The sequence below is a fragment of the Polyodon spathula genome, chromosome 26, assembly GCF_017654505.1.
Source record: "Polyodon spathula isolate WHYD16114869_AA chromosome 26, ASM1765450v1, whole genome shotgun sequence".
Classification (NCBI taxonomy): Eukaryota; Metazoa; Chordata; class Actinopteri; order Acipenseriformes; family Polyodontidae; genus Polyodon; species Polyodon spathula.
Genome location: NC_054559.1, coordinates 18,058,876 through 18,084,422, shown reverse-complemented (window position 1 = coordinate 18,084,422; position 25,547 = coordinate 18,058,876). Strand labels below are relative to the sequence as shown.

Sequence of the window (25,547 nt, the reverse complement as noted above, 5' to 3'; positions counted from 1 at the left end):
CTTTTTATTGCTCAAAAACTTCAGTCCAGGTCTTTGTTCTTTGATTGCGTGCTCTTGATTGTCTGTCTGTATTCTGAAGTAAATAACCCACATGCACCATCGCCACGGCAGCATACGATGCGCTAGAAATAAATCCAGCTGCGGCTTATCCCGGCTGGGTGCTATGTTATATAAAAGTAAAGCACGTCAAGTGATTGTCGCTAGCACAATAATTTAATCAAACCTGTCGTGCTTTTCCATCCGCTACATCGGTCTCCAGTGTGCAATTTTGAAAGAAACACATTTGTTCTTTATTTCTCTACAACAGCAAACTGCAGACCTACTGCCTGGGTCACTCTGAACCTCAAGAGACAGGAAGGTTTCCAAAGGGGGCAAGGCGCCACCGTCAGTGTTTCAGTCCGAGCGTGCCGACCGAGCTGGCGAAGCAAGCAAGAAACCATGTGGCATAAAAGAATGAAAAATACTTCAGCACACCTGATTAAAATCAAGCTATTGTGTTCCATTTTATAGTCTTTTAAAGAACTGGTTGTCATAGAAACATGATTAGCTTTCCAAGCCCTTGTAAGCAGTGGGATTTGTGTAATTGCTTGTGTCAATCAGGTGTGTGTGTGGAGGGGATATTTAATTGAGACTGGAATTACAGAGGAATAACGAACTGCGTACAGGACAGGAAATAAGGGGCACGCATATCAGCCAGCAGAATCACTGCTCTCATTATTAACACCTAATTATCCAAGCTATTATAAGTTCACTAATAGGACCACCTCTTAGCCTCACATTTTATGCAGCACACATTGGAAACTAGATATAGATGCTTCTATCAAACTTTTCAGCGTTATCGACACCTGATCTCTTGAGTTCTTCCTGAACCAGTTTGTCCAGTTTTGATGACCCTGCCCATACATGTTTTTTCTATCCGATTATTTCCCAGATGCTCTGGATCTAGGGCATAGTGACCTGCTTTTAGAATGCTGATGTCACAGGGCAGAGGCTGGTTGGGATTTGGGCACCGCCCACACTGCATTGCCTTAACCGCTATGCAAAGCCAGGCTCATGTGCAGGGGTGGTTATAGAGTCTCGTCTCAGCTGACGAGGATTAGAATCCATAACGGCAGTGCATCACACAACACTGACTGTTCCACTGAACACCTGCAACGTGAGGTACATAGATTTATCCTGCCTGCTGTAAATGGCCACATTAAAGCAGATGACCAAGCAGCTGTGTGGCCAATTTGGAATCCCACAAGCCTTAATGGAATCATTGGCAAATAAACAACTCAAGCAGTTAGATCAGCCCTTGGTGGAGGAATGCACTTTTTACAGCACTGCTAACAGGGTGTCGCTGTGGAATTTTAAAACGTTTAAGATAATTGCTCCATTATATGGCATCTGTGTTTGTACAAGGCGAGGTGGAGTGTGCGGGTTTATTTCATTGCACACGTTGCCGCTCACTGGGTATAGGAATCAGGTGCCACTCTTTCAACGATGGGCTCTAAAAGGATAGGACTGTCGCTCTCTGAAAATCTTTAGTAAACATCTGATGCGTTTTTGTATTAACCTCTTGTTATCGGATTTGAGCCCAACCAATGGGCAGCCAGAACTCGTGCACAGGACGTGACGAGGTACCTGGAAGGTGCAGATTCAGTGTCTGAACTCTTGAGCCGAGCAACCGTTGTGGCTAAAAGGGCCACGACAAGGTGGCCCAGGAATTCTTACAAGACTGTTAAACCTCACGACGCACAGCTTCAGCATTCGTGTGCTCGTGAAACAGGTTGCATGTATAAACCCTCACCAAGCATCAAGTTGTTTTTGCAAAAAACTAGTCCTTCAGCTTTCGAGCAAGAGCCCTATTGCCGGCGGGGTTTTATTTTTGTGTTCTAACCTCAAGTGTTGCCCAGGCATTAAAAAACAATCGGTCACAAAAACAAATCTGAGAAAAATAGCAATGCAAAAGACAAAAAAAAAAGATACTTGTTTGACAGAACAATGTGGGGAGCAGTGACAATCTCTAATGAAGGGCTGGTGAACCTTGTTGAGACCACAAGCTGGACCCCTGAGCTCAGATACACTGGGGAGCTCTCATCCAGCACAGCAGTAATCAGATCAGTGCTTCAGCTCAATCACGTGGAGGACACAGCGTCGATGCTGAATTAAAGCAGGGACTTGATTGAAGGTGCACGCAGGGAGAGCGAGCGAGCGAGAGAGACAGCACAGGCAAAGTGTGGGAGGGAGAGAACGGAAAACAGTGAGGTACATGAGTGAGAGAAGAGTGGACACAGGGAGAGGACGGAAGGAAACTGGAGAAACTGAATGAGAAAGAGATAGGAGAGGGGCACAGAGCAAGAGGAGACTGAGAAAATGAATGAAAAAGGAAATATTCATTTAGATCCTTTGTTGAAAATGTAATTTCTCATTTTTTTTTAAAAAAAACCTAGTGCTGCATCCTGCAGCTTTGTAAATGCTAGGTGAGTCATGGTGATAAACTGAATTTAGTAGAGACAGGTAAGGAGGGTGAGAGAGCGGGGCAATTGAATGAAATAAGGGTGCAAAAGAAGGGGAGAGAGAAAAGGGGCGCACAGTGAAAGGTGAGAGAGGGAGAAAGAAAAAGAGAGAATGAGATGGAGGGAGGAGAAAAGATACAGTTGATTCCAGTCTAGCAGTTTTGCTATCTGGACCATGTCTTCTCAGCCCAGACAATCAGAACCGGGCTTTTTAGAACAGAGCCACCAGAAACAACTGGACCTTATGGGGCAGAGCCTTCATAGAGACCAACCCTTTATTGGGCCGAATAGGCCTAGAGAAGCAGGCGTTACCGGACAGAGGCATCAGACAGAACCAGGATTTATTGGACCACACCGTCACAAAGAGCAAGGATTTCCAAGACGGAAGGGTCAGACACACCTGAACTTTAATGGACAGAGCGTTCAGACAGAACCGGGCTTCACTGGGCCGAAGTGCCAGAATTATTCAGTCCGGGATCAGATCAGCCGGGTGGTTTTGGATTTGGAGACAGTTCTGGGGGGGCTGAAGCAGGTCCATCAGGAGATGAAGGAGGTAAGAGCTTCCGGCTGGAGTTGAATTCTCACATGTAGGGACGATGTGTGGACGGACATGCATTGTAACGGACACACACACACACACACACACACACACACACACACACACACACACACAGGTTTGCTGCTGTTGTAACTTCAGCACCTTATTCTTTGGACAGCGCCAAGGCTCTTAGTGGAGTCCCTTTTGGCATTGCATCTGGATTTGCACATGACTACACAATCGTCCTTAGTGCTGGTGTCCTGACACTGTACTGTCTATACCAGCAGCTGGAGCTGTATAGGACAGGTTCACAATCCTGGTTGTGAGGACCTCTGTGTCTTCTGGTTTTCATTCCAACTGAGATCTCAATCAATTAACTGAACCATTAATTTAACTAATAATTTGTTAATTAGACCTTTTTACTAGTTACTAAACGGTGGCTGATTTCAAGTTAGCTGTAACATTTAAAATCTGCATCTTTTTCGGAGCTGAGAATAATTAAAAAAGGTCTAATTAAGCAAATGATTGGTTCAATTAAGGGTTCAGCGATTGAGAGCTCAGTTGGAATGGAAACCGGAAGACACAGGGGGTCCCCAGGACCAGGATGGGCGAGCCTTGGTATAGGGGTACAGCTGTATCACAGGAGCTGTACTAAACAAGGGACATATTTCCAGCGAGACCATGAGTTAATTGTCATTTTATTTTCACATCCACACAATGAAACGATGTTAACGATGTTGAATCTAGATCCTGTTTCTTTCTGCCGTCATACAGCTCGTCCAGCAAATAGACCAGCTGACCTCCAAGCTTGACCTGACAGGGGTTGAGTCCGGCAACGGTTACCGTAGCGACACTGTGACCAGCACCAGCAGCTCAAGTGGGGTCGTAGTGTTCAATAAGGCCGGCGGTCATCAGCAGCATCCAAAGCCAAAGGTGGCAGCTGCCTTTTCGACAATAAAACGACATCAAGCAAAGCCTCCACCTGCACCCTTTCCAGTAGTCAGAATGTCAAACAACTGTAGAGCAGACAGGCCCCCCGTACCCGAGATGGGGCCAGTGGTCGGGATCAACCTTCCGCCAACAGCCACCAGGGGGCGAACGCAGCTGGAAGAACCAGTCTGGCTGCCGAGGCGACAGGGGAAGGCGAGGGGCTCCCATCCTCCCTTGCAGGAGCGGCCAGGCTTCAGGTCCAGTGTTACTGTCTATCCTGAGGGCTGCTCTGGGAGGCAAAAGCCACCATTCTGTCCTCCAAGCAGAGAACTTGTCAGGCTAACCAGTGCCCCAGCCAGCCGCTACCAGCCTCCCAGCTCTCTCACAAATCAACACTGCCCCACCCCACGCAGGATCACCTCAACTGCAGTGTGAGGGGGTGAACCACAGTGGAAACTAAGCCAGCCGCGCTTGGCTCCGCTCTAGTGGAAACGAGATAAGAGACTGTCGACTAACACCCAGGCGAGGAAGGACAGCTGCAGTCACCTCAGGAGATAGACGCTGACGTCAGCTGAAGTGAACAGGTAAAGGGGTGAGTCAGGGATAGGAGTGGATAGCCCGTTCTCGATTTCACCACAAGCTTTATTAATTATCTACTGTAAAGAAACCACAAGCTCTGTAAAACCTGCTCTCTGCTATGGGGATTCCATTTACCTGTGCAGCACTAAGCAGAGAAGCTCGTTGCTGCCATCTACTGTGATGGGAGGGGAATGCATCCAACAGATTGTGTGGGGTAAAAAAAGTATTACAATTGTACACAATTTGATTCTCTAGATGCAATAGGGTTAACCATTGGCTCGCTGCTGTTGTTATTATCATCAGGACTATTCATTTTGTGTTGCTTGTTGCTTTTCATGAAGTGGAGCATCGCTCATCTGCTGCATTTGACCCCCAGCTGGTTTCTATAAATATTCTGGGAGACAGGCTGAGTGAGACAATCTAGACACCCACTCGCCACACAGAACTGAGCAAAGAAATGCACAGTGCATGAATTAGCTTTCCCTATTTAGAAATACAGGTTCTCAAGATTGAATTTATTCAGGTAATTATTTTACTATAATGTGTGATTACAGATACCATGAAAACCAAGTGGGTTTTTTTTGCTGCTATAAATATTAGCGATGAATATATAGAGGATACTCAAGAGGACAATCAGCTTGGTAGAACGGTGTTTTTTACAGCCATCCTCGAGTGAAATAAACAAAGCTAGTCAATGGAGTGTTCTGTTTGTGCAGCGGGAGCGCATTGTATAGAAAAGCACGTTTAAACCCAAGCTGTAATTTGAAAAGCTGGAATCCGCTCTCATTCCGGAGATGGGTTTGAATGAACGCAGACAAATTGGAAAAACCGACCCCCAACCCAAAGTTAATAAGTCATTTCGTCTGTAGTGTTGTAGCAGCCTTTTAAATGAGTCTATAAATGGACTGGGCAAGATTAGCTAAAGCTCAGAACAGAAGACTGCTATTGAAGAATGAAATAAAAGATGAAAAGTAATTTTATAGGTAGCTGAAGTACTAGGGCTTTTAACACAGGGAAAGTTATGCTGTTGTTTTCCCGTCTCCACTTAAACCACTTAGTGTCTGGCACCATAAAAGGCAGAGTGGAACTGAGTGAACTGTGCAGAGCAACTTACAAAAATATAATTGGTTCTGAATTAGTAGACAGGCTGCTGCAGCTGGTAAAGTACAACTAATCAACATAACAATGTGTATTTTTAAAATCTGATAATGTACAGAAGAATAAAGGCAAACCACGATGCCTGAAGGTTTAAGTAGAAAGGAACAGCAGATCGTTCTGATTATGAAGTAAATGACATCGCAAACGCATCAATAGATTTAAATAGAAGTGCAGGCTTTTGATGCCATGGCAATTACTCTACACTTTCCCTTGGCAAAGGCATGTTAAAACATTGGAATGAAAAGACTGTCCTCCAATTACAGCCATAATCATTTAGCTCTTACATGTTAAACCTGTGACGGGTATAGGGTCAGTGTACAGCAGCAGCAGTCAGCAGTAAGGAGACCTTCCACCAACAGCCACCAGGGGGCGAACGCAGCTTGAAGAAGCGCTCTGGCTGCATGGAAGGTCAGTATATTGGGGTACGGTGCAGTCTTTGGGATGGACAAGCTGAGGACATTAAAGACCCATTGAGACTATTTTAGAAGAGCAGGTCCCAGCCGCATTCCAAGAGATGGCCTGGTTAAATTCCCCTGCCCTAACTATCTTCTGCCCTCTCCCCCCAGGTCATGAAACAAGACATGAGATACCATATTATACACCAAAATCATGAGAGATCATGTTATACACCAAGATCATTAGAGCTCGTATTATACACCAAGCTCATTAGAGATCATATTATACACCAAGCTCATTTTATTGTTTTTTAATTTTTTATCAGCTGCTTATAGTAAATCAGAAATTCTCACCAAAAAACAATAACTGGTGATCATGTAAAATAAAAAAAAAATCCATTATTCAGTAGCCCTGTCCTCAATTGTGTGTTATACTTTACTTTTCTCTCTACAGTGACTGCCTGCGGAGCTAGAATGCAGCCACTGCACAGTACTGATGTCTGAGGCAGCAACCTCTGCAGATGCCAGGCACTGATTGGCTGAGGGGCGGGGAATGCTCGTACTGTAAGTTTCATTTGTACTGAAACTATTTGACTGTTTAGAATATCTGCGAGTCTACAATATACAGGGTGTGCACAGAGAACGGGCCTTCGCTTCCTTTGCTCGACTGTAAAAATATATATATACAGAATCGTTAGACGGGGTTGGGGGATCCTTGTCTCACTCCCAGGGTTTCTCTAGAAGTGGAGATTATTCACACGGTGATTCATTGAATCCGTCACACGGTCCCAAGCAAATCCGAGCTGATCCCGCCCTCCCTGCAGTTTTAGGCCAATCAGAACTCGTCGTGGCGTGTTCTCGCAATGATGGTGAGCTTTGACAGCTCAGCATGAAACTTGCCTTCATTGTGTGTCACTGAAAACATGAAGAGGGAACCATGAACACTAGGAACAAGCCAAGTGGAAGCACTGGGCTAAGCAGCCTGGCACGGCTTTATTTATTTGATAGAAATCATTGCGTTATGTTTTTAAACAACATACATGCAATCTTATAACACAAGCATATTCTTCAATGTGTAACAAACATTCACACATGTAGAAATCTACACCCACAACCCTTACCAGATCAGTGATTTTTATCACAGTGTTTCATGATATAGAAACTAGCAGTAGCCCAGCGCCCAGCCCTGGCTTTGAGAACTACCCTTATAGGAACGTCACTTCAATGGAAATTCAAGGACTGATCAAATGATTCACAGTCAGTAAGAATTGTTCGGGCAGCTGTAGAGGAATTATCATTTACACTCCCAGCTCTGAGATGATTTTACACGCGCCCGACTGCCCCAACTTGCAATTTGCACCCTTGCTTTAAATTTTTTTCTTTTTTTAATAAGAAGCTCTGAAACGACGTAGTTATGAAACCTTTAACTAGGCGCCAGGCCACTACTCACCTCAAATAAAGAATATTTAGAAACCCTTTGGTCACAAAACTTTAAATAAATTGTTAGACATTTTAAAACAGTTTGTGCAGACTCTATGAAGCTGCCCTGCTATTAAAGATATTTGCATTATAAAATAGATATAGATAGGGAACTGAACATGGTACAGTTATACACACAGTGACTGAAGGGTGATATGAGGCGATCACACATTGGCGTCTTCAATATGCCCCCTATAAAAGACTAGGAGAGAGGTTTTCATACTTTCATACAGATTGGGAAGATGGAGTCTGGCTCACCTGTGCTTTCTCCCACTGTGTACTCCTCTGCTTTCAGTGCCACGTCTTTGTGTCCTCCGACTGCAGCCTGGGACTGCAGAGAGAGAAGGAACGAGAGAGGAGTTGTGAGAAAGAGAGAGAGAGACAGCGGGACACCTAGAGGAGCGGATCCAAACCAACAGAGGCGCACTGCTCCCAGGGCTCCCTGTTCAAGAGTCACAACGCATGCTCTGCCAAGACTGCTTGCATTCAAACTGAATGCCTCACCCATGCCAGGGCTGCAGAACACGAAAACCAGCCTGAATGAATGCATTTAGAGTTTAAAACAAGCCATGCAAAACACAATGTACTTTCAATATCTTTTTTTGTAAAGCAAGGCTTCCCTTAAAAGTATTTTGATATTCTAAATGAATCCATAACTAACGAATCTTCATATTTCACAGTACCAGCATTGTTTTCAGCCTTCCTGGCAATGTGATGACTGCACTAAAGATGTATTTTTGTGGGCAATTGAGTGCATTTATAATTCTGTTCTATAGCAAACAGTACAGTTTATTCTCCCTGGATACTCGTTTTTACAGTGTGCATTTTGCATGATAAACTACCTACAGCTTTCTATATAGCAGCGATTCCTTTACATAACATTCGTCTGCTTGACCTATCGTCTTTAAAACTTTACCTTCATGCTTCACATGCTGTAGCTGGTGTTTTCTAGGTCTGAGGGATAGTCTGTTGCAACAGGGGAATATTTCATTAAAAAACACATGCCACACAAAATAAAAAACAGGCTATGCTTCGTTATTGGTGTACTTACGAACGCACTGCCGTATTCAATCTTAGCACCAGTCACCTCGGCTTTGAACTGAGTGAAGAACAGGTAGGACTTCCCCTGGGGTCTGACAATGAGAGGGGGGGAGAGGGGGGGGGGGGTGAGAGCGCAGCCTCGGAGAGGGCGATGAGGTCAATTACAATAATGAGCCGAGTTCCAGCCTCTCACCTCCACACGGAGCAGGAGAAGAGCCTGTCGTCCTCACTCACACCCACACTCATCTGCCATTGCTGGAGAGAACAGTGCAGGAGTTAGTATAGCTTCTCACTGCAACAGAGCAGACTCCCATCGCAGTGCAGTCTGGGAACGCTTCAGGGGTTTCTGTGAAATCAATCTCACCCTAGATTAACTTGCTATATCCCGGAGGACACAGGCTCAGGTATGACTGATTAGTAAGGCTGTATTTCTTTTCACGGCAAAGGAATTCCAATACAGTTATAAGCACTGCAGCACGCATGAGTTCCAGCTGACAAACCTGTTTATAAAAAACACACAGGAACAGGATTACAATGTACAGCTCTGGCCAAAAGTTCTGCATCGCCTAGAATTTTATCCTGACTTGGGAAATCCTAACTTTATAAGTATATATATTTATAGAATATATAAATATATATATTATATATAGGCGCGATATATAATATTATATATATTGATCTATCTATCTATAGCTATAATATCCGATTGTGCTTTTATTTAACATCATGTAATCACAGAAACTACAAAATGATATCGCAAAAGTCATAATAGTAGTACAGTATTTCATGTTAGATTTCTTAATGTCACATTTTTCCATTTTTGTCATGAAATGTGTTAACATTATTCAGCAGGTTTCACTTGACTTTCTGAAACAAAATGAGTTCATTCTATAGGGTGACTTTTGGCCATAGCTGTACGCAGGGAGGTTTTGTTTGGGTTTTTTTTTTTTTTAGGTTTTGTTATATTAGTGATTGCTTGGATACAGAGACGTTGGGGTACTCACCTCGTTAGTGCCACCCTGGGAAGCATAGGTGAAGCTACAGCTGTATTCCCCCTGAGCAAAACAACACAGCAGAGTTAGGCAGGGCTGCTTCATCTGAACAACACCATGCACTCCAACAGCCAAAACATCACAAAGCAGGTGTGTTTAAAAGCCAGCCCTATCTAGTGATCTGACACTTTGGATCAAGAGTTTTGTTTTGCTGCAGCACAGGGCCGTGAACTAGAGATGGTGCCAAGGCACTGAATCTATTCAATTAGCTATCCGGGGGGAGTCTTTTGTCGAGGGAACACACTTTCTGGCTTGAAACTTGGTTTCAGGCCACTGCACAGCACACCAGGGGAGACTCAGGGTTCGATACAGCAACGTTGTCACAAACTAGTGGTAGAAGCTGCAGGACTGGTGCAGAGTACAGCACTTCAGTTCCAGGGCTCAGTCACAACTACACTGAACAAAAATATAAATGCATCATGCAACAATTTCAAAGATTTTACTGAGTTACAGTTCATATAAGAAAATCAGTCAATTGAAATAAATTCATTATCCCCTAATCTATGGATTTCACATGACTGGGAATACAGATATGCATTTGTTGGTCACAGCTACCTTAAAAAAAAAGGTAGGGGCGTGGACCAGATAACCAGTCGGTATCTGGTGTGACCACCATTTGCCTCATGCAGTGCGACGCATCTCCTTTGCATACAGTTGATCAGACTGTTGATTGTGGCTTGTGGAATTTTGTCCCACTCCTCTTCAATGGCTGTGCGAACTTGCTGGATATTGGCGGGAACTGGAACACGCTTCGTACACGTCGATCCAGAGCATCCCAAACATGCTCACTGGGTGACATGTCTGGTGAGTATGCAGGCCATGGAAGAACTGGGACATTTTCAGCTGACAACGAGCACGCAGATGAGCTTCCCTGAGACGGTTTCTGACAGTTTGTGCAGAAATTCTTCAGTTGTGCAAACCCACAGTTTCATCAGCTGTCCGGGTGGCTGGTCTCAGACGATCCCGCAGGTGAGGAAGCCGGATGTGGAGGTCCTGGGCTGGCGTGGTCACACGTGGTCTGCGGTTGTGAGGCTGGTTGGACGTACTGCCAAATTCACTAAAACGATGTTGGAGGCGGCTTATGGTAGAGAAATGAACATTCAATTCTCTGGCAACAGCTCTGGTGGACATTCCTGCAATCAGCATGCCAGTTGCACGCTCCCTCAAAACTTGAGACATCTGTGGCATTGTGTTGTGTGACAAAACTGCACATTTTAGAGTGGCCTTTTTATTGTCCCCAGCACAAGGTGCACCTGTGTAATGATCATGCTGTTTAATCAGCTTCTTGATATGCCCACCTGTCAGGTGGATGGATTATCTTGGCAAAGGAGAAATGCTCACTAACAGGGATGTAAACAAATTTGTGCACAAAATTTGAGCGAAATAAGCTTTTTGTGCATATGGAAAATTTCTGGGATCTTTCATTTCAGCTCATGAAACATGGGAGCAACACTTTACATGTTGCGTTTATATTTTTGTTCGGTGTTTAAAGCTAGCCTATATAAGACAATATTTTGCTAATCAAATGAGGTGTTTTCGCTGATGCGATTATTACATTATTAAATCTAAACTGATTTAAAAAAAGAAAACGTTACTTATTGTATTCTGAAGTGGCGCTGTATCTTAAGCAGCGCACCAGTCCGATCAATGGGGCCATTGCGTGTCTTCAACACTGACGTGTCACTCAGGAAAGCGCTACTACATGTTTGAGTTCGTTATATGAAGTGCAAACCAATCCACCGAAAACAGCGCTTAGCTAAACTCGATTTACAACAAGCAAAGCTGCCACTTGATAAAATTACTGTGAAGTACAATTATTTTGTCCTGATCTTAAAACAAAAAACTTAAAACGTTGGTCCTCATTACACTCTGTATTGTACGATGACTTCATATAATATATATCTAGTATATATAATATATATATATATTATATATAGATATATATATTATATTATATATATCTATATATATTATAACTTGACAGTTTTCACATGGTACCATTTAATAATACACATTTTAACATTGTTTATTGATTTTTAGTATTATTATTATTATTATTATTATTATTATTATTATTATTATTATTATTGTATGATTGAGGTCAAGCCTCAATTCATGTATCTTCTGCGCTCTGGCTCCGGGACGGTTCGGTGTATCTTACCATTTTCTGGGAGAATGAATGCACCACTCCCCCGGGTCTGACATTAAACTCCTCGGTCTTAGTTCTCTCCTGGGAAGCCGATGCGGATTTTGCAGTTATTAACAATAATATTAAATTTAACACAAACAGAACCGGAGGGGCACAGAACTTGCACCCGCTTGCAGAAGCCATTTTATAGTCCGGAAGTACAGCGACCCATGGGGTACAAACTTCTCTGGTTAAAAACTCGGTACTATACCAAAGGTACTTTGCGTTTGAATGACAGAGCAAATATTAAACACTGTGATTGTTCAGGACAGATGTTTGTTTGTTGTGTCATCATTAGAACTTTCGTAAAATGAAAGTTTTGCGTTGTAAATGTATGAATCTATATACATTTTTCAAATACGTGTTCACTTGACAAAGGCATGTCAATGTGAAAATGTATATTTAAAATAGCTGAAGATGTAATACAACTAGCCGTCTGTTTATCTTTATATCCATACTGTAGGCTGCTTTAAGAATGTGAATGCAGCAGCATTCATGTCTTCTGTTTGGAAGTTGTAATTTTAGCCTTAACCACTAGATGGCGCCCAATCTCTACCAGAACACTGCATGCAGGGTTATTGGCAGACAAGTACTGTACTGATTATAAAATTCTACTGAGCTTACATTTGGGATGGGAGAAGGGCGGTATATATATATAGATATATATATATTATATATATATATAATATAAATATATATATATATAAAGAAGTTACAAATATTTATTTTCCTTTGTTTTGCCTTGCACCTTATGTATATAATAAGTATCTTGTGGTATGACAAACTACTTTCCACATGGCCACCAGGGGGAGCTTTGCAGTACAAATTGAGGGCTATAGATATTTACCTGAAGTGTTTCTGGCAGCACTAGACGGCGCTGTTGTCTTTGGCAGGCAACTGGAACTCAAGAACCACTTGTCAAAGCACATTAACTCGGAATTATCAAAGTAAATACAAATTAAAAACCAAGAATATTTCAGTAATCACTGAGTATTTTCTGGTGCCTCTTTGTATAAGTTGCAGCTTACAAAATGCTGAAGCAAGAATACTTACGCACACTTGCCATATTTCCCCCGTGAAGCAGCACATTGATTTCAAAACGCCGCTCCTCTCTTTACAAGGATATTCAGGGATCTGCCTGTTCACGTGTGCTCCTTATTCCCTGTAAGCCGGCTCCTGCTTTGAGATCATGACCTCTTGGTAATTCCAAGAACTCGAGCCCAAACCCAAAGTAGGGTTTTTAGTGTTCGAGCTCCCTCGCTCGGGAGCGTGCTTCCAGACTGCATCCGGAATGCTGAGCCTATATTTCTCTTTGATTCGGTCTTTCACTAGCGAGGAGTTTGCAGCTCTTCTGGCTTGCTGTTGGTTTTTGTAAAGTGCCCTGGCATGCTTGCACACGAAGGACGCTATATAAGTGATATTGGTATGGCATGGTATGGGTAAGCACAATAAAAAGGATTGCAAACATCACACTGCTTGGTTGTGTTTGCAGATCACTCTCCAAACATCTGCTTTTATTTTCAGTGTAGTTTCACAGCAGCAGCAGTTAGACTGCAGTGTCTACTTTCCTGTTTGCTTGTCTGAGCACTTCATCATGTGCCTCTCTCTCTCTCTCTCTCTCTCTCTCTCTCTCTCTCTCTCTCTCTCTGTCTGTCTATCTGTAGCTATGCTATGAGAAATTAAGTGCAGGCAAATTCATCTTTCAACAAACCATTTCTTCTGAAGTGTTTGCCCTCCTCTCCCCTGTTCTGTCTGCACTCCCTGTATATCTTTATCCCCCTCTCCCTTTTCAATTCATTACTTGTTGAAGTTGACAAGGCAGGAACATTACAAATTAATAATCGGATAAGAAAAAGATATTCAGACCAGGTCAGGCACTTTCACAGCAAGTGGTTACCCCTGTGGCTCCAGCAGAAACCCCAAAACTCATAACAATGCGTTTGGAACATACTTGAGCAACACACGTGTTGGAAGACTTTCTGTCCCCTCCCTTTGAGCTGCGATTTCCAACAGCAATGTTGACAGATATGTGTGTGTGTGTGTGTGTGTGTGTGTGTGAAGGAATGTTCTCCCTAGGTGAGGTCTATTAATCACCAGCGAACCCTCGGGGTCATTGGTCAAGTCACGTGCTAACGTTCACTAACGTGCTTGGCATTCTGCTAACCAGCACAGAGTCTCTCCTGCACCGGATCATGCACAGTATCTTAATAGTGCAATCATGCAAAATATAATGAAGTCAAAGTATGCGCCCCAGATGGCAGGACAATAATCTGCCCATTGGCTTTTAAAACAGTGCAGAAGTTCGTTGCCATTCATTGGTACTTGGTTGTAAACTTGAGGGAAGGACAGCTCCTCTCGCTTGGAAATCAACACGGGGACGAATGGATTTACTGAACACCTGCTGAGAAATACTTCTTAAAGGCAATTCCAAGTAGTTGTACTTGAGTTTCAGCACTAGGTACCAACCTTCTTAGGCATATATTTTAAGTGATACAGGGCAGTACACTGTGAGAATAGCCACTACCAGCCCATGCTGGCTCTGAGGGAATATTTCAGTGTTGCTCACTGACAAGTCTACCCATCTGATATTCAGCACAGTGTGTAAGGCAGTGCTCAGAACAGACTTGGGTAGCTTTCCCTCACACACAGAAACCCTGAAACAGCGTCGGTATTTGGTCCGGTGTTTGTACCAAAAATAATAAAACAATAAAATAACAGGATCCAGTCTCTGGGCTCTGTGTCCCGAAGAAACAGGAATGTGAGATGCAGCTGTTCTGCTGGCAGCTCAGTTTTCAGAATCTGTTCTCGATAGAACTGCAAAAACTTCAGGAGCGCGTTCTAACTCTTCAGACAGCTTGCCAACAAACTAGCAGGGGCTGGGGAGGCTGTGCTTTTCTCTAAATGGCGTAACAGACTTACTGCCTTTGCTTTCCTCTGATGAGCGTCTTTCTAGCTAACGCTCTTATATTGCACTGATAATTATTTGGCTTATAAATGCAACTGTTATAAAAATTTAAGGAGGCTGAAAATAAAGGTGGAATGTAGTCTTAAATATGATGCACAGAGACACACATTATTGTGCAGGGCAGTATGCTATGGTGGAAGGCTAGAGAAGCATGGTGAAAGCTTGGGGAAGAATGCTCAATGCTGGAAGGGTAAATGTTTGCTCAGATAGATAGATGGGCAGATGGGGGGAAGCTGTGAAAGAGCCCAGTCATTTTTCTTTGCCTGGGAATTCCATTGACTGCAAAGCAAAGGAATAGGCTCTGTCCTCACCATTTAAATGTTCGCCAGTGCAAACAGGGAGGTGTGAAAGGGCCCCCAATGTCTTCTCCTCCCCAGCGGGAGTGTTTAATCTTCACCGTCCTGTCAGAATATCTCAGGGAATTCAAACAGCAGAGACCACAGGCATCGAGAGACACCTGATTACAGATTTAAGCATGATTCTGGATAGGGATCGGGTCCCTCGCAATGATCAGAACGAAGAATCATATTCTGATGCAGCTTCAAAACTCTCAATCAAAATTCAAAGGTTAAACTATTGGGAACTAAGTCAAGTAGAGCCATGTTTCAGCAAGTGCGTTCTTCAAGAGCCAAAAGATGTGTCTGCTTGACTTGTCATAATCTTCTACTTCAAATACACTGTATATCATTTATTACCAGCAATAACTCCCCCACTGCAAAAAACTGTTTCTGCACAGATGACTGCTGAGTCTAGTATGATGGCTGTGCTGTCCCTTAGAAATATGTACTGCAGTGAAAGCATTAGCCTAGTGTAGTAAAGCACAGTGAAAGCATGCTACAGCACACACGCACACACGATAGATCCTAGGAGCTTGTAGGTATTATAGAACTCATGGGTAAGCAGGATATAATTGTATTAATCTGATAGATATAAATGCATTACAGGAGCACTGGACACGGCACCCTGCAGATCTACAGCGGTGCACTTGTGTCGTGGCTGGTGGGAGAACACTGCTGAGCTCAGCAGGTCTCTGCTCATTCATTGCAATGACACAGGGCATGTGGAATTTCTCTACTCCGTGCCATTAGGGTTATACAGCCAGACAGCCCGTCTTCTACATCCTGCAGCCGCTTGCCGGCACATTAAACTGTCAGGCTCCACCCAGCTGACACTGCAATCCTTCCTTGAATGCAGAGCTGCCTCAAATTCAGGGTTATAAAAGACTCCCCAGTCGTGCATTCAAATGTGTTATAAGTGAAAATATACATATAGATAGATAGCTAGATAGACATATACACAGTGCTCACCCGTTATAACGCACCTCGTTACAGTGCAGAATCGATGATAACACGGTAGGGTTGTGGCTACCATTTGCTCCATAATGTCATTGCAGTAGCCCTTCCATACTCGTTATAAGGCGGAACACAAATAGCACGGTCTTGTAACTATGGCTCCCCATTACAGGGTTATAAAGGGTGAGCACTGTATATATATATATATATATATATATATATATATATATATAATATATAATATATTATAATATATATCATATAGATTATAATATAATGTGTGTGTGTGTGTGTGTGTGTGTGTGTGTGTGTGTGTGTGTTTGGTCAGAAGAGCCAGCTTGCCAATATTTCGGCCTGTTGAACATGCCTTTGTCAAGGGAAAGTGTGTTTGAACAGAGCAGGTACATCTAGTCTTTTGATGCCCTGGTAACTACACTCACTTATTTCTGTTTAAATGTGTTGATGTGCTTGTTCTGTCATTTACTTCATAGTTGTAACGATCTGCTATTCCTTTCTATTTAAACCCTCTGGGGTCACAGTATTGAATCTGTCTAGCCATGTATTTTGCGCTATTCTTCTGTATGGTGCACTATCTCACAAATTGTGATAGATCACATGGCCTGATTTAAGCTCGACGATTGGAGTAAAACTGAGCCACAGCACCAGGAAGCCGCAAATTTATAGCGTGTAAAATACAAGCAAGAGAAGATCGCTGCCAGTGTTAATAAGAGGTACACAGATGGATTGTAAACACAGGGTTGGCATTCCTTTAATGCTAAAAACGAATTATTCATCCATAACTCCAAGCAAAGGTAAAACACATCCTTAGGGGGAACAAAAGAGCCCTGCGTCTTTAAATGTCTGGTCCCTTTTTATCAATCATTCTTCAGGTTGACTCAAGCAGGCAACCTCACCAGACTAAATTTAAACTGAACTCAGCCCTGCCGAGACTACGTGCAGAGTGTCATTGCGGGTCATTGCGGGTCTGGAATTCCGAGACGGGTCGGAATGAAGTCTGGAGTACCCTGTCAGACGATCCATAAACACACTCTGCAAAGCTGGCAAACAGCAACCTGTGTCCAAGATTGACTGAGTGAGAACTTAAAAGGGTTATATTGAGCATTGTGCATGACATATGGTACTTCTAGGTTACCATTTTGTACAGTGCTGATGCTGCTGTGATGTTTAAACAATGTTCTCAGTTACTATCAGAGTTGCCAAATCAGCTTGTAATAAACGGGAGTGGGCTTGTTTTTTTGAGAGACGCGGGTTGGAATTTGCATAAACGCCCATACTCTAACACGGGTCGCTCTTCTTTGGGCTTGTTTTCAAGAACGAGGTCGCTATTTTTCTGTCAGAAATCTGTTTACAAGAGACTGGCAGACCTAGTTTGAGGCAGCTTTGCTGTATCAAACCCCAAGTCTCTCCTGGTGTGCTGTGCAGTGGCCTGAGACATAGTTTCCTGAAACCCAGTTCCAAGCCACAGTGTCTTCGTGTTCCCTCAGGTTAAGATTATTGGGTTTTTTACAGCGCAGAGGGGAGAGCTGCAGTGAGGTCAAGGATGAGCCTACGTACTCTCGTTTACGACAGAAAGAAAATGAATCATTCATTCCCTTTGCGTGGCTAGCGACTAGATAAATATAACATGACAGCTTTATATCCTTAAAACTCTGCGCTCTCACCGCCTCGTCAGTAAACACGCCGGTCTGAAAAGCCGCGGTGGAGTTCGAGGCACAGCTTAGCGGTCCAGCTGTGGTGGACGCTTGGGGAGAGGAGAGTGGGCTGTGCGCTCTGCGCTCTGCGCTCTGGAGTTATTTAAATAATGTGTTAGCACTTCGATTTCCTGGTCAGCTCTTGTGCACAGCTGGAAGAATCACGTGTCACAGCGAACACAGATTTATCATTAAAACAAAACCAAACAAACAAACAAACAAAAAACGTTTGGGGGGACCTACTGGGTTGAAGGAAACTGTCAGTTTGCATTCCTTCATTCATTTTCAGGTTGTCTGAAACCGTTCCGCTTCCTAGGTCACCAGTACTGTCTTCGGGGTCACAGTATCATTGGTTGTGAATTGGGGAGTCTAGTGGGAAGTCTAGAGTCTAGTCTAGAACTTCAGAAGCAGTTGGAAAGAACTGAAGGGGACCGAGAAAGTAAAGCATTTTCTTCAGCCCAGATTTGACCAGTTATGAGTAATGACCTATTCAGCTAATGGAAATACACAAGGGGTGACACTTATAGGATTGTCATGATAGCTGCAGCCTTTTATTTGACGTTGTGTCTTTTGCATTGCAGGCTGGTTCCTGGATCCAGTGGGTCGTCATTTTAGGAAGAATGTGAAGAAGAAAAAAAAAAAACAGCCTTGAATATTTATTTTATAAAGCAGAGTGCTGTGAAGTCTACTTTCGTGTTTATTTAATTTTCTACAGGATATGGTTGTGTTTTTAATGAAATATTCCCTGGCTGGACAGAGTTAGTTGTACATTCCTATGCATATTGTTGCTGGAGATGAAAACACAGGCATTTTTTTAAGACGTGCAAGTTTGTGCTTTGGAATCAAATTTAAGCAGGTTAAGTTTAAATTATGGGTCATTTGAGTCTTAATTACACTTTACTGATAATCATTGATAATGACAATAACAGCTAATGTTGTAATTGTAAGAAATTGAACCACAACCTTACAGACGGTGGTGTGTGCGTGTGTGTGTGCATGTCTGTGTACATAATGACAAGTTTATATATTTTTCCCAATAGACAAAGTTTATTGTAAATACATTATTAAAAACACAGATCTAAAGAAACACAATGGTTTACACAGCACCGTTGATTAAATACCCTTTTAAACATGACAACAGACACGGGCATCAGTGACATTTACACAAGACATGAGCAGAGAAAGCCTTCAGCTTCAATATAGAGCAGGGGTACCCCTTGCATTGTGGACCATGGACATATCTAGCAATACTATGGCTTTGTGCAAAGGCTTCACTGAGCACACAACAGGGACAGATGCACCAGTAAACCAGTGTTTCTGAGCTGGGTTATTCCAAGGACCCTGCCTACAGGGGTTTGCTTACTTCTTGAAGGACAGACAGGGTTCCAAATCAAGTACTCCACAGCTTTTCACCTATCACCAGTCTGAAACAAACCTGACTTGGTCGTGATTAATTATTGCTGCTCTCAGCTGCTCAATACTGCACTGATTATAAAAAAAAATAATAATAATCTGATCAATAAGTGAGGCGGAGGATGCATGGAAAGTGGAATACATACCCCCCTCTGTCAGTGATATAAAACACAGATCAATACCCTCAATAACTAGAGCTGTGGAATGTTCATACCAAGTTTAATCACAGCTAGATGGGCAGTTATCAAGATAAAGTGAAAATAAGTCATACTATAAAATGAGCACAGTGTTCTTCAACACTAATGCAATGTTGCAAAGATCAATTAAAAAAAAAAAACTTTAATAGGAAGAACAAAATAAAACCGAAGCTACACATGCCTCCATGCAAGTGTTTTCCACGAGTGTTTGAGGAAAGTAATTAAACGTGAGAAAACGCATCCAGTTAGTCCTACTAAGACACAAAAGAGGACTTGCACGCACTTTAGAAATTGCGGTTAAAAAAAATAAGACAGTACTGAAGTCTCTTCAATTTTTGTTCTTGTTTCAGTTCAGTAGCTGTTGAGAGACGGGGAGAAGAAGAGAGGAGAGCGATATTAACACAGTGTGACAGAACTGCCATCCAATTCCCTCTACAAGTTTGCCACAGTATTCCGGCACTTTTCCCATGGTTATACTATGCATTTACCATAGTTTACCCTGGTTTGCCATACGGTTTAAAATGCTTTACCATGCTTACCTATGCTTTATTACGGGGCTGAATCCACTTGGATAGCTTCAAACTTGGATCCCTTTCACCCCCCCCCCCCCCCCCCACTCTATAACACACTCACCTGGAGACCCTGCAGTTGCGTGTCGACACATAGCTGCCACTGTATGAGATGTCACACCTCACTATGTTGTTGGAGAAGTCTGACTCCTGCACCTGGAAATTGGGGTTCACAGTCACCTGGGAGAAAAGCAGAGAGACAGGACGGGTCAATAAAACACTTCCAACACCCTCCTTTCTCAGCTTTCCAGTGCTGCCTGGAACCAGCGCCTTAATCACTAGCGAGAAAAAAAAAAAAACCCAAAAAAACACTGTCGTCTCCCCAGCGCACTGCTATTGCATTCCAGCATCTTCTCCAAGCACTGCGACAAGCATCCCATCCCCAGCCTGTCTAACACAGTGCCAGGTAGCGTAATTCGCTTTCTGTTGTTAGGCATGGATTACTACAAAAGTAGTAATGCGATCACAGCCCGATTCGAAGCCAGGCCTCCTGAGGTGGGAGGCTAGTGCAGACAGCCCTGCCCCCCCCCCCCCCCCCCCCCCCCGACCCATATCCTTACACACAGCTATATAGACCACCGCTAGCTCCCATGTAGCTCCAGACTTTATAGAACAGCTTGTCAATATTTACTCTTCTTTCTCTGCTCTATAGAGACTTCCTCCAGCACTGCTGCACTGTCTGTCTGGGACACTGTGTGAAAGGGGCGCTCTCTCCTCCTCTCGTTTATAGCTGTTAAAGGAAATAAGATGACCAGACCACACTAATAAAAGCGCTTTCTAAAGAGAGCTCTTTGCTCTGCTCCTGTCCCTGTGAGGGTGATAAACACTTGGATTGGTCCCGGTGCGAGTCTCTGTTTTTCTTTATCCAATGAAACCTGTTTCTTGTTTCTCCTTTTACTATAAATAAACACGCTCGATTTGTGTGTTTTGAAATGACGAGCTTGATATTTATAAAACTTTCCTAGACAGCAGTCTGGCACAGTTTCATCAATAGAAAACTGTTTTTATTCATTAAAAAAAAAAGTTTGCCCAACTAATTCTCCAAGTTTGTAAATAGGACCCAGGTTATGGTCGCTGCTAACACACCACATGAAAAAATAATATTGTAGCAGCACCAGCCCTGTCCTTATAAAAGCTAAACTGAGAAAACGTGAATACTTAAGTATGATAGTGGCTATTAATGGATGTTCCTAGTTATCCTGAGCACTAGTTCACACCACATCTTTGATTAGTTACTGAAAGAGAATTCTTAATCGCAAAACAAAAATGGTTCAACTCCTGAACCAATCAGAGCACAGGAAAGGGGGGGGGGGGGGCGTTACCTTGAGGATGTAATTTCCTGGCTGCACGTCTGTGATGTCAATCCACTGACAGTCAATGTTAGCGTTGTAGGTGTCGTAGCAACCAGGACCCAAACCCTGTTGAGAGACGAACCAGCAGTTAGAGAAGCATGTGGAGTTTCAAATTGAACTGAAGTTTCCTGAAGAATTCGACGGCCAGGGCTTGGCTGCAGTTCGCCCTCCCACCTGCGTGTGCGCTGTACAGGCGTAGCGACGCCTGAATCCCGGGTCACAGGACGTGTCTTCCAGGCAGAAGCTGGCCTTGTGACCCTCGGCCATTCTACGGCCAGAAGACACTTCAAGCAGGTCATAGTTACTGAAGGCGTCCATACTGTGATAGTGCCTGGGAATGAGAGAGAAGGGGAGGGGAGGAGGGGGTTAGTGTGTGAAAGAGATGGGCAGCGGGCAAGGACTGGGGGCAACTGTGGACAGGGGCGAGGGGATGGTTCTTGTTAAATTCTAAACAGTGTTATTGTGTTGCATGTTATTCAAATCCCAAAAATATGGGAACCCCACATGTATGGTTAACTGCATGCTGGTAACTTGGACAGAAATAAACCGGGGTACTAATGTTAATATATTGAACATAATGATTTGAAGTCTTACTGATGGCAGCTGTGCCACTCCCATTGGTGCCTTGGCTTGACGGGTAGGAAATCTCCTGTTCCTTGGTTTTTGACCCTCTGGGGGAACCGTAGCAGCACCCTGTACTGGATGTCAGACACACCAGGCCTATAAGCTGACCTGAAACGTACAAACAAACACAAGATCTAGACTCATTAATTTACTGGAATGGTCAGTCATAGTTCAGAATGGAAATAGACTCATAGAAGATTCATCCATTCCAGGTTTTGCTATGAGCTTGATTAGCCACGGTGTATTGGCGACAACCTCAGATGTGTATTATTAGACTCCAAGTAAAACCAAAGATGGCTCAAACTGCTATGCAATGGGAGTCTTATTTCCATGCCTGTATAGAACACAGAGTTATAACTAAACTCCCAATTTCTTACTGGATAAATTCTATTTAGGACCTTAAGAAAGTTAATTGCAAAAGTTCCGGCCATATTCTTTTTGACAGTCCTGGATAGGTGAAGAAAAAGAACCGCCTCCAAAGGGTTAACACAAAATGCATTCTCTTCATGGCTGACTGTGTCACTGCCAGGCAGGGTTGGCACCCCCACACACACCGATCCACACAGTGATGATGAATGATCTGGGACTGGCACAGGGGTTGGCATCCTCCCTCTGTGTACAATTCTCCAGCAAAACACAAGCCAAACTAAACCTCGCCGCAGGGAACGCTCCATTGCGTTCTGAACTCTGAACAGTCCAACAATTTCACATGAGATAAACAAGCAGTCCTCAAACACACGTCAATCTGTGGAATGCTAACGGCATCCATTCTGCAAACAGAATGTACTGTTTAAAGATTATTTTCCCTGGCTATCCAGATCCAGGAATTTGTGCTGTCCTGTGACCACTTCCCAGTGATGCATCACTGAACAGTTAGACTGCTATTGTGCTGCTCTTAAAGCAGCTTAGCTACAGTACACCAGTAACCTGGAGACGACCCTTTCCACCTGCACCTTTGTGCTGCACGTACCTGGCTAAGCAGTTCTCCTCGGCAGCACACCTGAGAGCATACATCTGCACTCTTTGGATGTAGGTACCTGCCTGGATGAAGTAGGCGTCAGGGATAAGATCGGGGAGACCTGCATGGGAAACACAGACCGTAAACCACAGTTACCGAAAGCAGGTCGCCATTGCTAAGGACATGCAGGGCACGGCAGCGATGGGTACAGCGTCCTGTGGCTTTGACGCAAAGCAAGATCGCTCCGTCTGACACGTGCGATCATTGACAGCAGTTGTTGACTTTCAAAGCCAAACATTTTTATCCTACCCTGGAAGAATAATCATTTTATTATGAAATGAATGCAACCACTTGATATATGGGTTATATAAGGCAGAGGAACTTTTTAACGAAGCAGACTCAACCTGAATCAGTGTAGGGGTTACCTCTCTGCAGAGCAGCTCGAATGCGCCGCTATGGCAATACTAATAATATGATATCCCGTTTAAAAAGACCTGCAGTCTAACAGCCTCTGTTATCAGCTTATTGCATCTCCTCTGCTGTTGCGTTTATATGAGTTTAGTTATTTTTAGCCGGTTTATCATTATTATTAACTACGCAACGGCTCACGCATATTTGAAAATCCATGGGCACGTTAGCGTTTGCAATAGTGCACGCTAGCAGAGCTGGCCAGTGGTCAGCGCGCAGTAATTGACCTACCGTTCTGAAAGTACCTGGTACCGTAACCCGTCCCCGGGGGCCTCCGAGTGCGAGCCGTCATGCGAGTCCGCCCGGCCCCCGAGGGCGAGGGGTAGACATTATAGAACACCGTGTTCCTGCTGTTCTTGTACGGGTTCTGGGGGTCGTCCCCCGCCATGCCCCCCACAGCCTGGGGCTCGTCGTCAGACTCTGACACCGCCACGTCTCGCCGGTCCGCATTGGAGCCAGCGATTGACGTTGTGGGGGATAGATTAGGCACAGCGTCGTCGCCGGTAATGGTCACCGTGTCGACCGACTGACCCCACCTGCTGTCACTCCCGGCACTAGTTCTCTCTTGTTGCACCCTGCTTCCCTGCTGGTGCGGTGATTGCACATAACGGCCAGCGTTTGTGTTAGAACTCCCAACCCCAGCACCAGCCACACTGACGTCACCGCGAGGGGGATTCCTCCCGCCTCTGGGAGCCCCGCTGCCTGAGAATTCTGGAAGAACCCCCGCAGCCGTGACGTTATTCCCACCTGAACTGGACCCCGATTGATATCTGCGTGCGCCTGGGCTGCCCGCGGATCTAGCCGAGGACGAGCGTGACGCGCCAGACTGCGGTGAACGCCTGGCACCCGACCCACGGTTGACCGTCATATAAGCTCTAGAATCAGCGTCTAACATGGTCGACCCGGAGCTGAGCGTCTGCTGCTGGGACGGTCCCGGGTCCGAGAGGCTCAGTACTGGCGCCCTGGGTCCATTATCCACATCAAAAGATGCGCCCGCTGCTCGGCGGCTGCTCCCCTCCCGGTTGGTGCTCAGTAAGACGCTGTGGGACCCAGTCCTTCTGTCTGGAGATACTGCCGGCGGGTGGTACTCGGACCCGGTACTTAGCAAGCTGTACATCTGCCCGTTATTTTCCCACTGGATCTTCTGTCTCCACGGCATCCCGGTCCGTAAGCGACCCCGTTGTGGCTGCTGCTGTCCTGCTATGAAATTGAACCCGCCGTGCAACAGGTAAAAGAATAAAACCGTGAGCTTCACCATGATAAATCAAGTTTGTAAAATACACAGAAATGCTGCTTCTCCCCTTTTTGGAAGCTGTTTGAGGCGGCGGCCGGTTAGGTTATATGGCGTTAGTCCGAAGTGATTAGAAGTCTAAGCTGTACCAGATCCGCAGCTCTGCAGCACGGTCTCGCTTTGAGGAGGAAAGAAGGAGGAGGGAGGAGGTGGAAAAGTGTAACTTTCTTAAACTGGCTGAGTTTGCCTACGCATGCACAGAGGCACGGTGCTTTTAAGTGTTTAACGCTGTAGCTGCCGTGGAGACGTGTTACACAACTGTGTTTGTATAATGGAAGAGACGCAGTAATTACCATAGAAACACAGGTGTTATTTGAGGAAACTGCTACACTACACCGTTCCATGTAACAAACGATAACTCCGGTTTTATTTTGACTTAAGGATAAATTGTTTAATTTGAATGTATTTCAAATATTTAACCTGTAAAAAATGCAGATGAATAATGTCTTTAAGATGTGATTCAGATACCCGTAGGGCTTCATGGTGTCATTTATAGAGTGAAATTCACATACACACACATAGCCTTGGTGTGGATTGCTCTCCGCATGAAGTAAAGCCAATTGCGTCTGGAAAATCGACTTTATCATGTATGAAAACCAAACATTGGAGGGCATAGACAGATCATGAATTGAAAATTAGTATGCAATTTTATGTTTAAGAATGTATATTCAAGTCATGCTAATAAGTGACAAATAAAATAATGCTGGCTTTTTCACCTGGTTCCAGCCCAGACCAGAACTACTTCATCAAACACCCTTTACAGTCTAGTATTCAATTGGACATCTGAGCCTGCGTCCAAACGTCAAACGGGTTGGGCGGTTTCAGTTGATTCAGGCCCTGGTAGA

General features: G+C 44.1%; 3 protein-coding genes across 4 annotated transcripts; 1 reads left to right on the top strand and 2 right to left on the bottom strand.

Annotated features, from left to right (window-relative positions):
- Positions 1 to 56: 56 nt before the first annotated feature.
- Positions 57 to 5,801, top strand: LOC121300669. The gene is made up of 2 exons (XM_041229328.1): positions 57 to 3,054; positions 3,814 to 5,801. The coding sequence occupies exons 1-2, from the start codon at positions 2,677 to 2,679 to the stop codon at positions 4,402 to 4,404; spliced, it is 969 nt and encodes a 322-aa protein (XP_041085262.1). The 5' UTR covers positions 57 to 2,676; the 3' UTR covers positions 4,405 to 5,801.
- Positions 5,802 to 6,659: 858 nt separating this feature from the next.
- Positions 6,660 to 12,025, bottom strand: LOC121300673 (myeloid-derived growth factor-like). Its single transcript, XM_041229331.1, has 6 exons — positions 11,835 to 12,025; positions 9,626 to 9,676; positions 8,815 to 8,876; positions 8,632 to 8,713; positions 7,839 to 7,911; positions 6,660 to 7,016 (listed from the first exon to the last, which is right to left on the bottom strand). Exons 1-6 carry the CDS (start codon positions 12,003 to 12,005, stop codon positions 6,937 to 6,939), a joined length of 519 nt encoding a protein of 172 aa, XP_041085265.1. The 5' UTR covers positions 12,006 to 12,025; the 3' UTR covers positions 6,660 to 6,936.
- A 7,058-nt stretch (positions 12,026 to 19,083) lies between these two features.
- Positions 19,084 to 24,929, bottom strand: LOC121300708 (protein-lysine 6-oxidase-like). Of its 2 annotated transcripts, none has more exons than XM_041229421.1 (7): positions 23,643 to 24,929; positions 22,956 to 23,064; positions 21,956 to 22,093; positions 21,536 to 21,692; positions 21,332 to 21,427; positions 20,074 to 20,189; positions 19,084 to 19,798 (listed from the first exon to the last, which is right to left on the bottom strand). In XM_041229421.1, the coding sequence occupies exons 1-7, from the start codon at positions 24,667 to 24,669 to the stop codon at positions 19,792 to 19,794; spliced, it is 1,650 nt and encodes a 549-aa protein (XP_041085355.1). In that variant the 5' UTR covers positions 24,670 to 24,929; the 3' UTR covers positions 19,084 to 19,791. The 2 variants fall into 2 exon arrangements, with proteins under 2 accessions (XP_041085355.1, XP_041085357.1); XM_041229423.1 differs by having other exon boundaries at positions 24,159 to 24,921.
- Positions 24,930 to 25,547: the final 618 nt, after the last annotated feature.